Source organism: Anopheles stephensi, chromosome 3 (assembly GCF_013141755.1).
Source record: "Anopheles stephensi strain Indian chromosome 3, UCI_ANSTEP_V1.0, whole genome shotgun sequence".
Lineage (NCBI taxonomy): Eukaryota > Metazoa > Arthropoda > Insecta > Diptera > Culicidae > Anopheles > Anopheles stephensi.
The window spans coordinates 37,286,988-37,306,008 of NC_050203.1; the positions used below are offsets into that span (position 1 = coordinate 37,286,988).

Here is a 19,021-nt window from a genome sequence, read left to right on the forward strand (position 1 = left end):
TTTTTTTTCTCCATTCTGTCATACGCCTTACGGAAGCTGGAGCTGGAAATACTTCTGCCCAGAACAGGTTAAATTTGTCTTGCACGGTGCAGTTTAGTGTCGATCTTCAGTTTACGAGCACACCGGGCGGCCATCAATATCCGAGAATCATTTGGATTGGTTGTGTTAAGGAACTCCCTGGCACTGCCTGCAACACTCGAACAGACCGCCAAGAATAAATGATCTACGGAGCGTCAGATTGTCCCAGCTAGCGTCGTCACGGTACGGATCTGCTTAAGCTACGATCACCCCGGGGTAAACTCTATAGTGCAGCGTATCGACGACCCCGACCACGTCCAACGGCGGCTGAACCGTAATTGACAGCCTAAGTGTAGCAGGAAGTGAGCGGTGCATGCAGCAGAAGGGCATAAATATTCATAGTGTTTGTAGTAATAATCATGAATGCGTCAAGCCCGACCGTGTGCGGTGTGAAATAAATATTTTCATATTTGCCCGCACTGACACAAATTATAAAGTTTCCATGTAAATGCGTTCTAATTGGCTTTTCACGAATGATAAATCAAAGCTGGTGCGGGAAAAATTATCATCGCTTCAGGGTGAGCACCAATTTGATGCTAGCACTTACCCTAAACACTCATCATAATGCCTTTTTATTATCCATGAAGTTTGAGCGCTAATTTAAGCTATTTCCATGTTAAATACGAGGGTCTGGTTGAAGAAATGTGACAACGTCTGGAATCGGTTATCATGCAAGCATATTTATCAAGTGTGAATTTCACGAGCTCAGAAGCCTTTAAGACATAGCTAGTTGCGCTGTAGCGACATCACTCAACCTATTCACCAACAACGCGTCATCGACACGCACGCGGATGTCAAATCTCTTGCGAAAAGGTCGCACTTTAAGCCTCCCTTCCCCCGGGGGGGAACAAACACAACGAGAGGGGGGTAAATAATATTGACACATTGACGTTTCGTTTCGTTTCGGCGCCTACTGGCTCTGCTCAGTGCTTCTAGCCAGGAGCTCTGGACGCTTGCATGAGGCGCCCGGCACTAAAGCGCCCAAAGCGCTGTAGCCAGCCCGCCGGGGGCAACCCGGTGAACCCTGTCAATAGTTCAACTTTTAAGCACTTTCATATCAAACCGATCGCCGAACGATACAAAGCCGTCCGATCCGTTCGGTCGGCCGTTCGCTTTCGTTGAACGACACCGGGCGAGAGCCACCAGCGCTCCATTATTGTAAAATTACCTCACGTACTTTGGTTCGCGTCCAACCAAAACCGTACACTGCTCACCCTTTTGCAGGCACGGCTGATTATAGTGGCCGTACTGCACTCTAAACACTTCTAAACACCATTGTTGGTTCTTTGTTGGCATTATGGATGCCGGCAGCAGCAGCTTTTCGAGTCCAAGTCTCCCTTATCCCTGCTGTTGCTCCGATCGTATGATGCAACGCGGTTGTCTTTCCACGTGTGGAGGAGCCATCGGGATGGGGACCGTGTTGGTGGTGCTGCAGTGTGACTATACCGGGCCGTTTTGCTTCGGACTGCTGGTACGCCAATTGAAAATCTACCAAAACCAGTGCGCGTGCACCAGCCGTGTACGATACCGATTCCGATGAAGAATGTTGCGGAATTCAGAACGAAATATCAGAATCGTGACCAATTTCATGTGTACGCGCCGATGTTGGGCTGTCGTTGTGGCACAGCGCACACACATCGTGGTGCCAAGTGAACATCTTGCCACCGCTTCGTACAAACGCCCATGACACCACCACCGAAGGGGTCGGCTTGTGCCTGGTGCAGGAGTAGCCTAGCATGTGTACTTGCTTCGTACGGGCATGTGGACGCAGTTAATACTGGTCGCATGGTGGTTGTAAAGCACCGATCTATCGTCACCCTTGATGTACGAACGGACCCCCCCTAACCGATTGTAAAGGGACGAACGAAAGTGAAAACGCGTCGAAACCTGTGTTAGGTGAACAGAACCTGCCTGCCCAACTGCACCGGAGGCGGCGACAGGTTTTGATGCGATCGGTTTGATTAGTTTAACGGCTGGAACGGGGTCCAATATTTTACCCAATTTAAGCCGATGTTCGTTACACTACATTTGAATCATTAAAATGTGCGGGTTACCGATGTATTGATCGGTGGTAATCGTTCCGGATCGGATTCGTCGCAAGGGGGGGGGTGTTGCAACATTTGCAATTCTCACGCTGCTTCTTCCCAGTCTAAAGCGTAAGCTCTCGGGAGTAACATTTGATTAGAGTTTCGAGTTTTATCTTAAAAGTAGCAAAGTCGTGCAAATCGATACTGCCGTGCGGCGTCCTTTTCTTCACAGAAATCTCGCATTCAGGTGCACCTTACACTATCCCGAGCTACATGTGAAACATCACTATCACTGACAGCGCCATCGGTTCTTACAGCATCAAAAATGTCAGATGCACAAATAGCTCGCCGATCAGTTGATGGTTGAAAGGAATGTTCCTCTGCTGCAGAGAAAGAGAGAGAAAGAGAGAGAGAGAGAGACCGAGATCTTCGCTCGTACGCCACGCTGGAGCTGGTGGAGATGAAGCGTTTGTTTACTTATATTACCGCTTCTTCCTTACCGCAACGCGGCACGGGAATCGATATCACGTTTTAGGCATTTAGCGATGAAATATTTGAATTTAAATGGCGCGCTTTTCGAGCGGTTTCAAAAACACATGAGCAACCCCCACCAGATGTCCTCGGGCATAATACACACACACACACACACGTGCGGGCAGGCAAAAATGAAAATCCAACGATCCGGACGGTGGTTCAGTCGGAGCTTCGGAGAGCGATAAAGTCAACAGTATTACTGCGGCCGGGTGAAAAATGTATCGCATTAAGAAAATGATGTTCCAATAATTTTATCCAATTAATCTCCATTCGGGGACTTCAGACTTCGGTGGGCTGGGGGATGAACATTTTCAATTTCAGCAACGCCAGCTTTTTTGAGGTTACTTCACAAAACATGATTCACTACAACAAACGGCCACGACACGGAAACACTTTTGGGTAAGGACGACGAAGCGACGACGAGGACACCGTCCACCGGGGCAGACGATATGTAAAACGCGTCGATGAGGTGGATGATTCAAGCTTTTTTGGGGCATAAATCTTCCGGATTCCGCCAGCATAAGGTCGAATATTGGAAATCATCCGCCAGATAGGTGTCGCGCTTACTTGCAACACACACACACACACACACGGAGGATAAAAAATGCTTGTTTTATCTTCGTACAATGATACTGAAATCATTGACCAATTTGGATGATTTGCTTGCCCATATGCGCAGCACCTTACAATGGCGATGCGCTATTAATCATGTACGGACGGACGAAGATACGAACTTTTTGGGTCTTGCTTCGGGATGGCCGGCGGGGAAAGTTTATAGACTCGCATAACTTCGAGACGACAAAGTCTCGTGAGTGATGGAGTCCATGTTTAGGTGTTTTTGTCGCCCAAATTCTAATGTCAGTTCTAATGTCTTAATGTCAGTCATGTTGTCATATGCTAATCATCGATCGTATGCAGATTGACTTATTTTTAGCTGCATGAGCCCAATGCTAAGCATGACGCCTACTGCACTAGAATACTCACACAGAAATAGATGCAGACTACTTCTAGATATTGAGCAGTTTTACTAACAACTAGTGGCGGTACTACTACCCGCCCCGAGAATCAACCCGACGCACCGGAGATCTGCGAGCGCACGAGTGAGAAAGACAGTGTCCATGTTCGTGTATGTAAATTGCTGAATTTATGTTACCGTAATCAAAACGACCGATTGAGTCACAGTTCGCTCCAGACGCTCCTTCGCATGATTTCGTACGGAGCGCGCGCTAAATGTTAAATTTGCATGTTTCATTCAGCATATGTAGACATGGCGAACGTGAACGACCGAGAAGCGACTGAAAGGAACAGCCACGTAAAGGCTAACACTGATCTCCGTAAACCAAACTACTGACAAGCTTGATAGATCCCCGGCACACCGAGGCAGTCCATACGCGCTCATAGAATCGCTGCTACGGCGACTCAGAGCCCTGGCAGAAGCTTTCGGGCTCCCCCTAGACAGAAAAACTGAGGAGGAGTACTACACGAACCCGCTGGCTGCTAGATGTCTACCAGCTTTTGTGCCTCGTGCGTCCGGACCCCAAAATGTGTCATTTTCTTCACGCCATGTGCCACGTTCACCCGCGGACTTTGGCTTGCCATTACTCATGTGTGTCGTTGGGGAACATTTTCCCTTGGGCAGTTTTGGAGCCCTTTTGGCGATCGGGGATCGGGACGTGGGCTGACGTAGCCTTCCTGCCTGGGCCCACACCTTACGGACGGGACGAGCTAACATTTGCGCAATGCGCAATACCTTGAAAAACGCGTCTTCTCTAGCCCGTGCTGCACGGCAAGTGACAAAAACATTGCAAACCTTTGGTGGGGCTTTTTTAACGTTAACTCCCCACACACATACGTGTGTAATCACCAACGTACTCCACACATACGCGTGCATACTTATTAAACGCTGGTGGAACCTGCGCACGTTAAGATGCGGACGCGACTTAAAACTTCGCACCTCTGCCAGGCTCGTTTGAAGGTGCGCATGACTAATTTCCTAATCATTGTGCAAATATCGTTCGGAAATTGTGAATCGTTTGTCAATATTTACCGATCCGTCCGACCGTCTCAGACCGACCGAACCGTCCGACGCCTGTCCCGGCAATGTCCTCCCCGGGGACGCTTCACGCTCTCCGATACGGGACTTCACTAGCTTCACGCCAGCCAGGTAGACAGGTTATTAATTTGCTCAACGCCAACCGCACAGGACATCGATGACAAAATATTGCCATTCTAGGGGTGGACAGGTGATCGAAGAGGAGAATCGGTTTTTTTCTTTCTGTCACTCGCCCTCTTCAGATGGGTGGTGTGAAATTGTAATTGAAAACGTACGCTCGATGCATAGTGACATTAATGGTGAGCTGCCCAGTACTTCGTTGGTGATTTTGACGAAAGCGAAATGTCATTGGTCTAAAATTGTTTCTTTTTTGTCTTAAAAAGCTCATTGTGAAGAAGATTTTAAAGTATAAATAGCATTTAAGAACTATTACCATGCGTCAACCCTATAATTAAAACACATCCTCGTCATGCGTTTCGCCGTGCGCCGGATGGCGATTGCATAAGCTTGCACCTCATGAGAAAACGCCTGATAAGCCCGGCGGTAAGTAATCTTATCGTGGTCAAATGTTGCGAAAACCAACGTCAAATAAGGTTGCAAATCCAAGGTTAGTATCCGACCCGGACACGGCCGGTGAAGCTTGCGCTCACTAAAGCATATTCCGTCGCGGGCAAGCTAGCCAGGCACCAGGTATTGAAACTTCATCGGTGCAATTGAGCATATTGTGTCCCGGGTTTTGTATCGTATCAAAAAGCAAACACCCATATCCCCGGCGACAACACGGTGGTCTGCTCACCGTCCCAACACGGCGGTGACCACCAACCGTCTTATTAGCTATTGCGATGAATCCGGCCGCGATATGCGATATGCCCTCCGTAGCTCCAATCATTGAAGGTTTTATGTCGCTGGTGTTGTGATGAGTGGATTCTTCGGCCACAGTCACAGTTTTTTTGTACATATTTTCATACATCAAAACTTTCTGCCTTCGAATCCCACTGGCTCGACGGTGCGCGCGATGTTGTCCCTTTCTAGGCTGACCTGTTGCGTCAAAAGGGAATCAACAAGTTTGCTTAACAAAAGTGCTCCACCGCAGTGACCACCCTTTCGTCGGTCGATGGATTTCATCAAAATCGACAATGGTTGCCGTTCTTTGCGGTGGGTTTGCGTCTTCACCGTCCATCGCAAGAAGCAACAAAAAAAACAACAACCGTCGAGCCCGTTGAGGTGGTGCTGCCTCTATCAGTGCAAACATACCTTTTATCGCAAAACAAACAAACGAGTTGGCACAACCCGGGTGTAGCTGGTGGAGGAGGTTGGGGATAGGGCAGCGGAAAAAAGTCCACCCGGTACTACGTGCAGAGCTGAGACCGCGATCCCCCGAATTGCGAAACTACAAACTCTGTGCGACCGAAGCTGGGACATACCGAGCAGCTTCAAAGACGGCGAGTCGACGTTTTCGTTTGCTGACAAAGAGAGCAACAAAACTTCTGCCAATTCCCAGTTCAGCGCGCAAAATATCTTCCGATCGTGTGGAAACGTGCCCAGAAGGTGCGGGCACAGTCCCCGCCGTGGTACTCGCAGTAGGCATCCTATGCAGTACTTTCCATCCTCCGACCCGGTCCGCTGAGTATGAGTAATAGCGGAAAACGATTTTGCCATGGGTCCACCCGGCCCGGTCCTCGGGATGGGAGGGCGGAATCGGTATTTGGGACGGTCGCTCAGTAGGTTTAATTAAATTTACAATCAATTTGTTTGTCTCGGATTCGTAGCGTGATCCCTGGTTGCCAGCAAAAGGGGGCGCTACGATTCTAGTCTCCGGGCCGTTTTGGTGGCCGGGTGCGAAGCGGCTGACCAGGTTAGCCCAGCATCGCTTATGAGTCGTTATAGCAGCTCGGGGCCCGGGAGCTCTGCTGTAAATGCTAATATTGTGTGTTCTAGCAATCGCATCAAATCATCGGTGAGTCGCTCATAAATTGTGGCAATTTTACCGGCCAAATCCAACGGCAGGGGGCTTGCTGGCTGGTGAGCTGTTTTATATCCGCGAAACTGCGCTCGTTTAGAGTGGCTTGTAGGTATTTAGCATAACATTTGCACAAAACAGTGCGCTGTCAGTGGTTGGCCAATAGTCATAACCTATATCCTGGAAGGACTGTCGTGGCGGCAGTAATCTGAGGTTGCCAGGGACGCTTTTTTTACGCAACGGCATTATGGGACGCAATTCTGTAGAGGGTCCTCCACGTACATGCATCCAGTGTCAGCATCTAATGAGGACGTACATGTACTAGACATGCATATGTTGACTGCGCTTGACACGGATCTTCGCATTGAAGCATGACTTCTATTCAGCATAGTACTGGAACGAATTAAGTAGTAAAGAAAACCTAGCTATTACAGCTTCCTTTTTAACCTTAAAATGGTGCTTCCAATTATTTGAACCTCTTCAAGAATTTCTAACACTTCCGCCGATATTGCCTAGAATCGTTGAACACAACATACCATACCATAAACTTATCCCAGCAGAAGGATTTAATTACCTTTCAAACATCTCCGATCGATCATCGACCATACTGCACGCTACCGCAGCTTGCTCTGACCATGATCGTCATGTTGGTCTTGTCTCCCAATGCTCAAGAGCTCCACCACCACCAGAAAAAGAGGTTAATTTGCCATCAAACACACACACACATTCGCTCCCGAATGGTGCTCGAATGCATCCATTCAATTCAAATTTTATCGCACTTTTGTCCATTATTTTAATCGAAACCAGCCAGGGGCCCCGTGGATTTTTCCCTCTCCACGCTACTACAACTACTCGGCTCAGCGTGCTGACTACTGTCAACTGGCACGCTAAATCCGGTGGCTCACTGGTTATTTATGGAGTGTGCAGTCCCCGACCGATTGACACGCAGCGGTGCAGATTTCGAGGCATCCATCAGATGAATTATGTGCCGGGCTGAGGCTAATGCCACGGTAGTGTACCAGCTCGTGGCGTGGCATTCCTCGTTAGCTACGTGCCACAGTCCGGCCAACCAGATGGTATGGCAGGGGCTGAGGTTGACACATCTGATCTCGGTCAACCGTCACCCTGGATCTCACCTTTGTGCCCCGTTATGTCAGCTTCCTTCTTCTCGCCATGCTCGGACCATCGGACGACCCTCTCTCTCCTCCCCCCCCCCCCCCCCCCCACTTTCCCTCGCGCCATTACCACCCACACCGAGCTAACCAGCTGACCAGCGCGATTCGATCGATCGATGAACATAGTTTCAATGGACATTTTGTCGAACCGGTGGCCTCATTCCGCTTGGCCAGCGGGCCTGTGTGTATGTGTGTTGTAGTTTGCGCGGGCTCCAACAGATCTGGACAGCTGGAGATCGGGTTTGTTCTGTTTTATTATAACTTTCAGCTATATCTCACCTCTAAACGTGGCTCGCGAGGGTAGTGATGAGGAGAACAACATGCATGCGTTAGGCCCGAGCTTCAATCGAGCCTTGTTCTGGCCCAATGTTCTTAGCCCAGTGACACAGATATCTACACCATTATGCGTTCCGATGTGTGCGCGGAACGTAGTCAGAATGCTGGCCGGCGGTGCTAAACGTGTCACCGCGAATGCTTGGGTGATGCAAATTTATAGCAAACAAGCAAAACAAAAACCAGGGGAGCAAGAAATACATCACTCCAATCAATCGCCTGACGCTTGCGCTAAACGCTCCGATTGTTTTATTGAGCTGTTTGTGTTTAAGATTGCTCGAAACAAATATTTTGCGCCAAGATTTGTAAAATCGAGTATATTTGTCACCATTTAACCGGGCGTAATGGTGGTGGTGGTACAAGCATTCAATTTTCTAGAAAATTCCTCATTTAGATTCCATTTATTTGACAGCATAATACAATGCAGAGCACGCAAGGGGCACAATTCTCGCTCACGGTTTTACCCGCAAACTGTGCTCCATTGAGTTGTCAGTAGCTGGCGACCTTAGCGGAGAGGTTGCCGGTGCACCATACTTGCTATAAAAAGCTACAAGCTATAATTTTGTCACACAAATGTAGTCTTCCGGTTCGGTAGTAAGTCTTTGGAGGTGCCTTGAGAAGCAACTCATTGTAAGTGCATCGAGTACTGGCTTGAATCAAATTACTCATTCCGCTCAATCGCACGGCACTACCGTCACCGAACGCGCTACTTCTAATAGTGCAACACTAAACAATGCCTCGATCATGTCCATCGACCCAGTCTTCCTTCTTCCCCACCCATCGAAATGCACTCCCAACTGTGCAAATTCTAAGCAATTGAGATATTGAGCAGTTAATATTCTATTTGCGGCTCAAACACCCTGCCTCACCAACGCTGCTAAAGTGTCATCTCGCCTCAATCTGCCACCATATCCCACCGCGCGCTCGATCGACGACGGTGAGGAATAATATAAAATCGATCGTAAATTCTACTACAAAACGCCGCACAGCATTTCACATGCACGCCACACTATGCCACCAGCCAGAGATTGCGAGGATAATTTTTTTAACGGCCGATTGTATGCAAATTTTGCTGTCCGCCACGGCTCGCAGTGGGATGAAAAGTGATGAGCATGGGCGCAACCTGGTGCAAGCACGGAGCACTACCATTTTTGCCATTATTTAGTTGCAGTTTTTCTGCCCATTCCTGAGCCGCCTAGCCACAGAACACACGCTCATAAGTGTTTAAAATCTGCCGTTTGGTCAGTTGTAATGTGGCTCGTTCCGTTGCCATTCTGCGCACCGCAAAGCGAGGAACCATTTTTCATGCTTTCCCATACCAACACCATCGCGGGGTTCGGAAACGTGATAAAAATGCATGTTTACGTGCGAATTTATTAACTGGCGGAGGCTAAATTGGGACATGTGTTACTACAAGGGGTAGCGATGCGCGATGTTTACGACGATATTTACCATAAAACCATTAAACTCTAATGTAATCTAGAATATTAAAAGCTGTATGGGTTTTAACTGCATGGAGACAAACCGTTTTGGTGACTGTAAAATTTCGGAATTTATAGTCTGCACAAGCTTTATTTTCCTTGTTGCAATGCTACGGGAAGAGATTCCACACGATTGTCACGATACAAGTACAAGCTGTACAACATGGGGGAGTTTGAACGAGAATTTAATTGCAAAACAGTTGGCATCACTAGCAGTAAATAAATCAATCACACTGTGCCAGTGTTTATAATCTCTGTGATTATCGTCTCCAGCTCGTTCGATGCTCACCCAAACAGTTGGCAAGCGTTCGTTTTTTTTTTTTTGCGCTAACCGAGGCACCACGACCTAAGCGAGCTGGCAAGTAGCATTTCAGACCGTCACTTTAGCGTCCATCAAGTGATCTAATCGTTTCCATAGTTTCTCATAGTCTCACCAGGGATTCTAGTGGTGGCCCGTAGATCACACCGGCACCAGCACCACGACCACGACGGATTGTAACTGGCATTCGTACGGCTGGGACAGGCGCTTTCACTGGAGCCCATCTGCCTCAGCATAGGTCGATGGCCCTCTTCGAAACGGTGGGGAGAGGGTCGTGTTTATGTAAATTAATGTTCTCAGTGATTGGGATTGACAGCGCGCGAAGATCGTTGTGAGGTGCAATCGGAATTGATCATCTGCTGGTTGGGTTGCTCGAACCAGAGCTGTACCTGAATTGCTTTGCTGTTTTTTCACGATGTTTTTTTGGTTGACTTTTTGCTGAAACAATGGAACGTATTCCTCTCCGAAATAAGCTCTCTAAATAATGATTATTATAATAATAACATAAAGCACTCATCTGCACTGATCACGGGAATCGTTAGCAACTCTCGCATTCGATGTCGCCTCCCGCAGAAAGCATTCCACTGTTCCCAACTGTTTAATCCTGTCTGTTGGTGCATTTTTCTGTGACCAAAACAAGCTAAATGCATTTGTTGTAATGAAACTGCTTATCATAAATTATGTACGCGACTCGGGCTCTTCACACAAATTGATCCTCTTCGGATCATCGCATTCGAAAAAGGGTCCGTCGCGACAATCTCGACCAGGACAGCGTTCATTAATTTCTCCCTTTTCTCGGTTTTATCATCCACACAATTAATTTCAGTCACCAGAATTAGAATTTCGGCATGAGCTGATGGGGCGCATAAATAAATTGGAAACCGATGTCGAGCTGGACGTTGTACCGGGCAGTCAGCATCATCCATCATCCAGCTCGCCACTGTCGTCGTCGGGATTATCGAGCTACACCGGCCAGAACTACGACCACTATGGGAAGGAGTTTTTCTTCGGTACGTATCGGTAACGTTTTGGGAACGCATAAGGAAATGGAAGATGTTTTTTTACGCTGGCTACTGTAAGAGAGACGCGAGCTTAAGCTACTTACGCAAAGATAACCGTTTTGAGTTTTGCTTGTGAACTCCACTCGACAAAACGGATTAAATAAAAACCGAACGATTGTGTGTCTATTTGGTGATAATCCTTCTTATTCTTCCAGGCAACAAACATCGAGACATGCTGTGCACGGAAGCGGAAGATTCTTTTCTTCGGCCACCGCTGTGGGAGGACATCACCAGCTCGATACAGAACATCGACCCCGAGAATGCTATCATGCTTGGCACCATGAACGGCATACCGCAGGTCAAGATGGAAGCCGTCGACGATCCGTTCCTGGAACCGTTGTCCTCGCCCTTGCTCAGCCCGCTCGAGATCAAAACCGAAAAGAGCAACCTACTTGCGCAGAGCGCCACCAACCATAACAACAACCTAAGCCATCTGCACAACAACAACAACAACAACAGCATCCACCAAAACCATATGCACAGTGACGTCACCAGCTGTCACACGAATAGCAACAACAATAGTAACACCAATAGCAATAATTTCCTCTCGAACAATGGGACCGGCTACGCGCACAGCATCACAGCAGCTCATGGTCATCCCAATCAGCACAATCTCAATGGCTATCTAGCTGGAACGAATGGGAGTGGTTCTAGTCTGCAGCTTCTCACTAATCACCCACCTCAGCAGCAGCAGCAGCAGCAGCAGCATCATCAGCCTCAACAGCTTCAGCAGCATCATCAACTACAGCATCCCCACCATCAGCAGCACCAGCAGCCGCATCACCATCAGCAACACCATCCACATCAGCAGCATATGCAGGTGAATCAGAACAATAACTACTATCACTGGCAGCCTCAACAGCATCAAGGTCCGGCCGGCGGAACGGCTACCCTTAGTCAACCTCCTGGACCGATGTACCATAGCAAATATGGCGCAACGCAAGGCTCCAATGCATGTGCAACACCTATTTCGAGGCTAATGTACGTCCCGCCGCTAACTCCACCGAACTCGGATCCCGGAAGTCCCGGGAACAATCTGCAGGTTAGTATTCTTCGAAATTGGAACCAACGTTCCTTTTGGCTCAATGACCGTTCTCTTCCTGCAGAATCCTCCACGTAGAACTCCACCACCACCGTATCATCAGCAGCAACAGCAGCAGCAGCAGCAGCAACAACAGCAGCAGATTGCTCTGCAAGGAAATCATATCCATCATCACACGCACGGTGGTATGGTAGGTGCACAAACGGTGACGGGTCCGACCACCACACAGCTACTCCAGCAGCAGCAGCAGCAGCAGCTACCCCAAACCCCGGTGTCAATGTCTCAACCAACGCAACCAAATCCAATTACGACCAACGGTTCCCTCCATCCATTGCCGGCGATTCCGAATCCGATCGGTGCGCTTGCAGCGGCTTCCGGTACGAGCAACGGAACCGGACCACCACCACCACCACCACAACCATCGATATCCGCCGGTCGTAATGGATCTTCCTCGCGCGGTTCTAGTTCCAAGCGGCAAGGTTCCGCGCACAGCATCAACAGCGTGCTCAGCAGTGCCGGTGTCGTGAAGCACATCGTGGGCCGGTACAACCGTCGCAACAATCCCGAGCTGGAGAAACGACGAATACACCACTGTGATTTTATCGGTAAGTACAAGCGGCTCGGTGGTTTGCATTCCGGTGCAACCGAACCTAATTCCCATGAAATCGGTCCTGTGCGGGACAGTGGGTCCGTTCCCACAATCCGCCCACCTTGGAGACGGCGATCTTTGCCCACTGATAACACGATTGTCCAAATGATCACTTCATTACCAAATGCAGTGCCGGTGTAGTTGCGATCGACAGCAACGCCCCAACGCATGTTCCCGATTGGACGGGCGAGATAATTAATAATATGGATAATTTTGGTCAAAACGCTACGGTGCGTTTGCTTTATGTTTGGATAGGCTGCCATCGGCAGCCCCAGACCTACCCGGGCGGTAATCAGCACCATACAGCGCGCGAGTGGATGGCTAGCGAAGACTTTTCAGGCCCGGCCCGGTTCCAGGTGCCATCCATAAATGGAATGTGAGAAAAATCACTCGTCAATTTTTCACCACCGTACCATGCGCTACCTGCAAGAAGTCACCGCAAGGGTCGCCCATTCCCCAGGGGCGTACGATCCCGATCCGGGCATGCATTGGTGCTGCAATAAAATTAAGACATTTACGCGATAATTCATTAGCTCTCTCTCTCTCTTTCTTGCTTCCCTTTGATTATGATGTTTGAGGGCGCGATCCCTCAGCAAAAGGCAGGGAGTCACCAGGCCAGCACGATCGCAGACGTGCCCGGGGTTTTCCTTTGCGTACGCGCCATTTAAAATCGATAATTATCACTCTCGATCGCTCGTTCGGGGTCCGTGTGGTTCGCGATCGCGTAAATGGGGTAGCGTGAAGTTACCTTATTCGAGTTGTCCACACAACCGTCTCATGATCGTGCCACCGGACAACCACTCGGGAGTTGACCAACGTGCGATATTCTTTCACGGTAACTAGCGACGACGCTCAGCTGATGAATCAATTTGTACCCAACTTGCCGGACTAGAAAAGTTTCATTTTCACCCACGTCCAAACAAGGGTCTTTGTGTGTGTGTGTGTGTGTGTGTGTGTGTGTGATCCTCAACTTTCGATGCATTTTTCCCATAGCTTTGTAGCGTATGGGTGAGCATTTTTCACCAACACCGAGGTGGAGTATACCTTCTACGGTACAAGAGACCGAGAGTTGAGGCAGGCGAGCCAAGCTATTGAAAGAGTCGGTAATTAGTGCTGATATGGGTAGAACAGCATAGCTAACACTTTGCCATGAATGCAGGATCAGCTAAGTGTATCGGAGATCGCTTCTGTTGCTCTACCCAATCACTTCATTAGTTTTGTACAGCTTGAGATTTGAAAGTCACTCTGTTCTGTAAAGTAAATTTTCATCTCCAAGAGCCCCTGCATACGGAATGTCTTGTCTCCAGTTTTTTTTGTGCAAATCGAGCAGCCCGGTGATTATTACCGACCCGTCACAATCTCGATCAACTCGTCAGCTAATCAGGGCCAGTCGCGACAGAATCATTGCCCACTGCGCCACCATCACCCTCCCGCGAAAGATCCCCAACAAAAACACCTTTGGGTCGTCGATCAAACGTCATCACCAGTGTGCGGTGGAAAACTTATCATCACCCACCTGTACCTGTACCTGCCCGGCTGCCTGACTGCCACCAATTAACCGTAATTTTCACCCAGATCCAATTTCGCGCGATCGAAATCGATTCGCCTAGTTATTGTGGTGCAAAAGTGAAACCCTTTCCAGCAGTTAGCCACAAGTCCTTGTTTTCCTTGGCCATCGAATACTTCAAGGAAGTGGTCCATTTAATATAGGGGGGGGATCAGTCACAACGTCCAGACAGATGTTACGCCAGTTTTTTGTGCAGTTGAGCACCTCGAAACGATTGGTGATCAGATTTTTTTATTAGCTAGACTGCCTCTAAGTCTCCACCACAACACCACGGGCAACAATTGTCCTAACGAAGCGCGTAATTATTTTCTCTAATTAAATCAATTAATGGCAATCGGCAGGTTAGTCCCGAGTCTGGAGGAAGGCACGTCTCACCTTGCCGGATGTGTCGGCCTGCAATGCTCACGATTTTGTTTCGTTGTTTTTTTTTTTTTGCTTCAAACGATCACTGCTACTAGCGATTCCCCGTCTCGCCAAAGGAACAGAATTTTTAATCATGATTTATCACATAATAAGATTTAATAATTGCGTCCCGATCGCCCGGGCCCTTCCCCGGGCAGAGTGCCACCAGCTCCGCCAGGAGGTGGGAAACAATGATTTATTGATTCCTATTCGGGTTTTTCTTCAACTCGAGCGAGTGCGCCATGCTGCACTTTCCCCAACTCCCAGTTGCTCACACGCCATCCATCTTGCCCGGCACCTCGTGGACTGACAGCCAGGGAGCCAGGGAACCGTGTGCCAGTTGAAGGTGGGTGAAAAAGTTGTCATCGGCTCCGATCCAGCTCCGATTCCATATAGAGTGAGGTGAGAAACGTGCGACTCGACGCGCGAACTGAGCGATGCACTCCCGGGCTGGACTAGTTCCACACATCTTCTGCTGCAGCTCACGTGCAGAAGTCGTGTCGGGGGGGGACATCTTTTCGCCAGCCTCGTTGGTAGCTCGATCGGCAGCAACATAATCACGGGTTCCTGCTAACAACCCGCTGACATAGGAGTAGGATGCCGAACCGAAACCCCGGGATCCGGGATTTGGAGCCTATGCCGTGTACGTAGGTAAGCACCTTCAAACCGTGTCATCTGTCAGCGTGTCTGGTCGGGTGAGCGTGGTGGCGTTGTAGCTTTTGGCACGTTACACCACATTACCGTGCGGCGGTACACATCGTGTTGTCAACGCGTACAAAGTTCCCTGGCGCTCTATCAGGACAAATGGCGACCCGCTCCACCCGGATCTCCAAGGTTCTCTCAAGTCAGCTCGACCGAGGGGGGAGGAGGAGGCTTGAAAATTGAAAAATCATTAATAACGCTCAATGTTTATTTGCTGCCTGTTATTAGTCGCGCTTTACACAACTCCCGGTCCAATTGAATTTGTCGATACAATTTATGATTAATACGCTACAATCTGGCACCGGCAGGAACGAAGCTTTCGTGCCGGCAATTGTTTGTTTGTTACCCTCGTGTCGAGGACATGTCGGAGGGGGGTCACACAATTGCAACCGCGCGCAACACCAACAACCGGCAGCCCATTCGGGGTCTCGATATACTGAACTTATGAACTACACTGGCCTCTACCTCCGTACCTACCGAGGTCGGCCTAGGTGCTGGTGCTTTATTTATGCTTTTATGTTCTGCTTTTTTTCCTCTCCTGCTTCTTCTTGGCCTTTTCTTACAAGAACTAGCGCGGGCCAATCTTGATCGTCACCCGGGTGCTTTGTCCACTGACGAATGATCGTGAATCAAGATCGAATTCTTAGCTGACGCGAGTGTGACGTGATTTTTCTTTACCAATCAATCAAAAAGGCATGATACACAGTTTTTACGCGACACGGGTCGTTTTTGGGTGAGGAGGGATCGCGACAGGACAGGCAACACCGCCGGTACCATATGCCACAAGGTTCGGACGAACATTATCGATCGATCTGTTGGGTTCTTGTGGTGTTTGAGATTTCTCTACTCGGGGCCCTTAATCTCCCTCCCCTGACTGGCGGCGGATTGTAACAGATTCAATCAAACTCGAATTGGGGTCCACGGATCGATTCTAGTTCATCAGTTCGAGAACAAGGAATCGAAACGCTTGGGAACATGTTTTAAGTACAACAACAGCGAGCAATCGGTACAGCTTACTTTACCCTCGTGGAGACGGCTTTACAGTGTGGAAACGTACACACACACCCAAAAAACCATACCCGCTGTACTTCATATCTGTTCCAGCAAACCGGATATTGTCAATTTAAGCACAAAACAATGTTTCGTTATTGTTTGAAGGTTAATCACCGGGTTTGTTTCATGTTCGAAATGGGCTGCTCCACTTCTTCATTGAGGAGGGATTAAATAGTTTTCCTGGTTTGATATATTCTGAGGTACAAAACTGGCAGATAAAAAGAAGCAATTTGGATTTTCAGGAAGCAATCCAAGTTCTTTAAAGGTTTGAAACATGGATCTTGTATTAGGTCCATTATTCCTATGAATGGATTCGTACTTCGACGCGATCCATATTTCTAGACAGTTCTGGATCTTCTCATAAGACCTGAATTGCTGGTCAGATGGCAAAAGTTCCGAAGAAGTTCAGAAGGTGTTTATATGGTACCACAACCAATTTTAAAGTCTCCAAGAATCTTTTTGCCGATCGCGCTATTTAAGGTCGAGAGTTGTCACGCTGCAGCTTCACTTTATCGTATCTTTACGCTTATTCTGGCCCTTTTTCCAGTAGGGACGGGCTCGATGTTGTTCTCCTGTGATGGTTTCTCTTGATTTAAGTAGTTTGTAATAAAATACACCAGTCTGGTCTCTCCAGATATTCGGCCAAACCTTTGAGCTGAGGTAATGAAAATGTTGTGCCAAAGGTGGATTGTGCCGCAGGAGTAATACTTAGCTCTTGACGAGCCGATGCTTGTTATATCGCTGCTTCAAGTCTTAAGAAATCAATGTTCCTTCTTTCAGAATCGTTGTAATACGCATGTAACTCTAAACGAGCTACTATCCTTCGGTTTAAGGAGACTTATGTTTAGTTAAAATAGCAGGAGTCTATAACTTCCATACTTCTCATACCTATCATACTGTAGGAGGTGGGGCTTATTATCATCAATTACTCGTACTAGTATCACAGCAAACTCATCTGGTGTTTGCATGCGATTTTCTTCCAACAAATTCTTTAATTTGGCGTCAATTGACACTTTCGTCTTGCAATGCATTAGGACTTCCCTCGTGAACATTGCACTCAACATTGAAAACACTACCTTGAAAGTGTTGAGATCTGGACACCTTGTGGACATCTTCTGTATCATCAAAATATAATATGTCAGCATGCTCTATTTTCTGCTGACACTTTAGATTTCAAAACCGAAGTTGTTTTATTAGTGGACTTCAGAATATGTGAACTTCGGTATAAGACCGAATCTGATTTATATACCAAAGTTAATAATTTATTTGAATGCTTCTTTTGGACCACAAACACAAGAGATCTTAATCCTGAATAGGGACATTCGTACTTTGATCTAGATCCACTATGGTAGTCGCCTTAATAATTTCTAGCGTTCCGTTTTAATCACGCAACATAAACTAAATTTTAAAAATATGAACAATTTGGAAGATGTCATTTACTCTTACAAATTCTTTAGGGACAAAATTACGTTACATTAAAATTTTTGATTAAGAAAATAGAAAAAATATTATCATTGCAATGCTTTTTTACTCACAAAACCCTCCAAAGAGCTAATTAATTTTCAATCACAACCGCAAATTGAAAGCAAACTACCAGTGCAACACTAAAACACTAGACCTACTGAAGACGTTCCTTATCACGACTTTCGAGATGGTTCGATTGCTTCTTTTCCGCTGCCAACCAATGGCAATCGGCAGGCCATTTGGTGAAACTCCCTCCGGCACGGTAAATCTGCCGGAAGCAAGCGCACAACTGCGCAGATCACGGTCGTGTCCCATAAGTCGCGGGGCACCATCAGATAAAATTTAATTAATCCTTATTGCGCTCATGACCGAATCATTAATTAGCTTCCATTTTCCGAAAAGGCGCCCAACCGTCCCCCATGCCCAGTACTCTCCCGGGACACACACACACTGCCAATTGATAATAACCGTTTCACTTTATGACCACCCGCCGTACCACGGTGCAGCCTGGTGCACCTTCTTCACCGGTTGGAGCGGGTTTGGATGCGATTGCAATTCGGAAGATGCTGGACGCCTGTGGGAAGAAAACGTGTATCCAATGGGTGCACCGTTGTGCCAGCATTCCGAACCATCCAGCTCGTCCTCGTGTGAAGCAGTCAGCCGGGGCGGAATAACATAGCGAATGCGTTTAGCCACATAATGACACAAATTGCACGCTCGTCATCTGCTAACGTCCAAACAATCCGGTGACGATTGGGCCATTTGGATCGACGTTGGAATCGCTCCGAAATAGCTGCCAATTGAGTCACCGGTGAGCCAGTGACCCTGGACTCCAGTATCGATGCTGGATGCGAAGGGTGAAACATAAAAGTGAAAGGGTTACGGATTCGGCAACGAAGTTGTGAAGTTGATGGTAAATGATCTTCGCATTCGAATGATCGCACGCATTTATCAAAACCCCGGACCCCGGTCGGGCCCGGTGCGCTTTGATACAATTCTATTTCTAGTTTTTGATCGGCTTTGAATTGGCACGTTCGCTTTCACACTCTCCGCTTGTGGATCGCCCCGTGGAACGGGCGTAATAAATGATCAGAATAAGTTATAAAATTTAATATTTTATT

At 47.9% G+C, this 19,021-nt stretch overlaps 1 protein-coding gene across 1 annotated transcript in view; it reads left to right on the forward strand.

Annotated features, from left to right (window-relative positions):
• LOC118511816 (dendritic arbor reduction protein 1-like) overlaps window positions 1-19,021 on the forward strand; it is a 110,280-nt gene that overhangs the window by 38,497 nt on the left and 52,762 nt on the right. Inside the window, exons 2-4 of the mRNA XM_036055356.1 lie at window positions 10,787-10,970; window positions 11,177-12,063; window positions 12,128-12,668. Of these exons, the coding sequence (XP_035911249.1) occupies window positions 10,787-10,970; window positions 11,177-12,063; window positions 12,128-12,668 (1,612 nt within the window). The remainder of the gene's footprint in view (window positions 1-10,786; window positions 10,971-11,176; window positions 12,064-12,127; window positions 12,669-19,021) is intronic.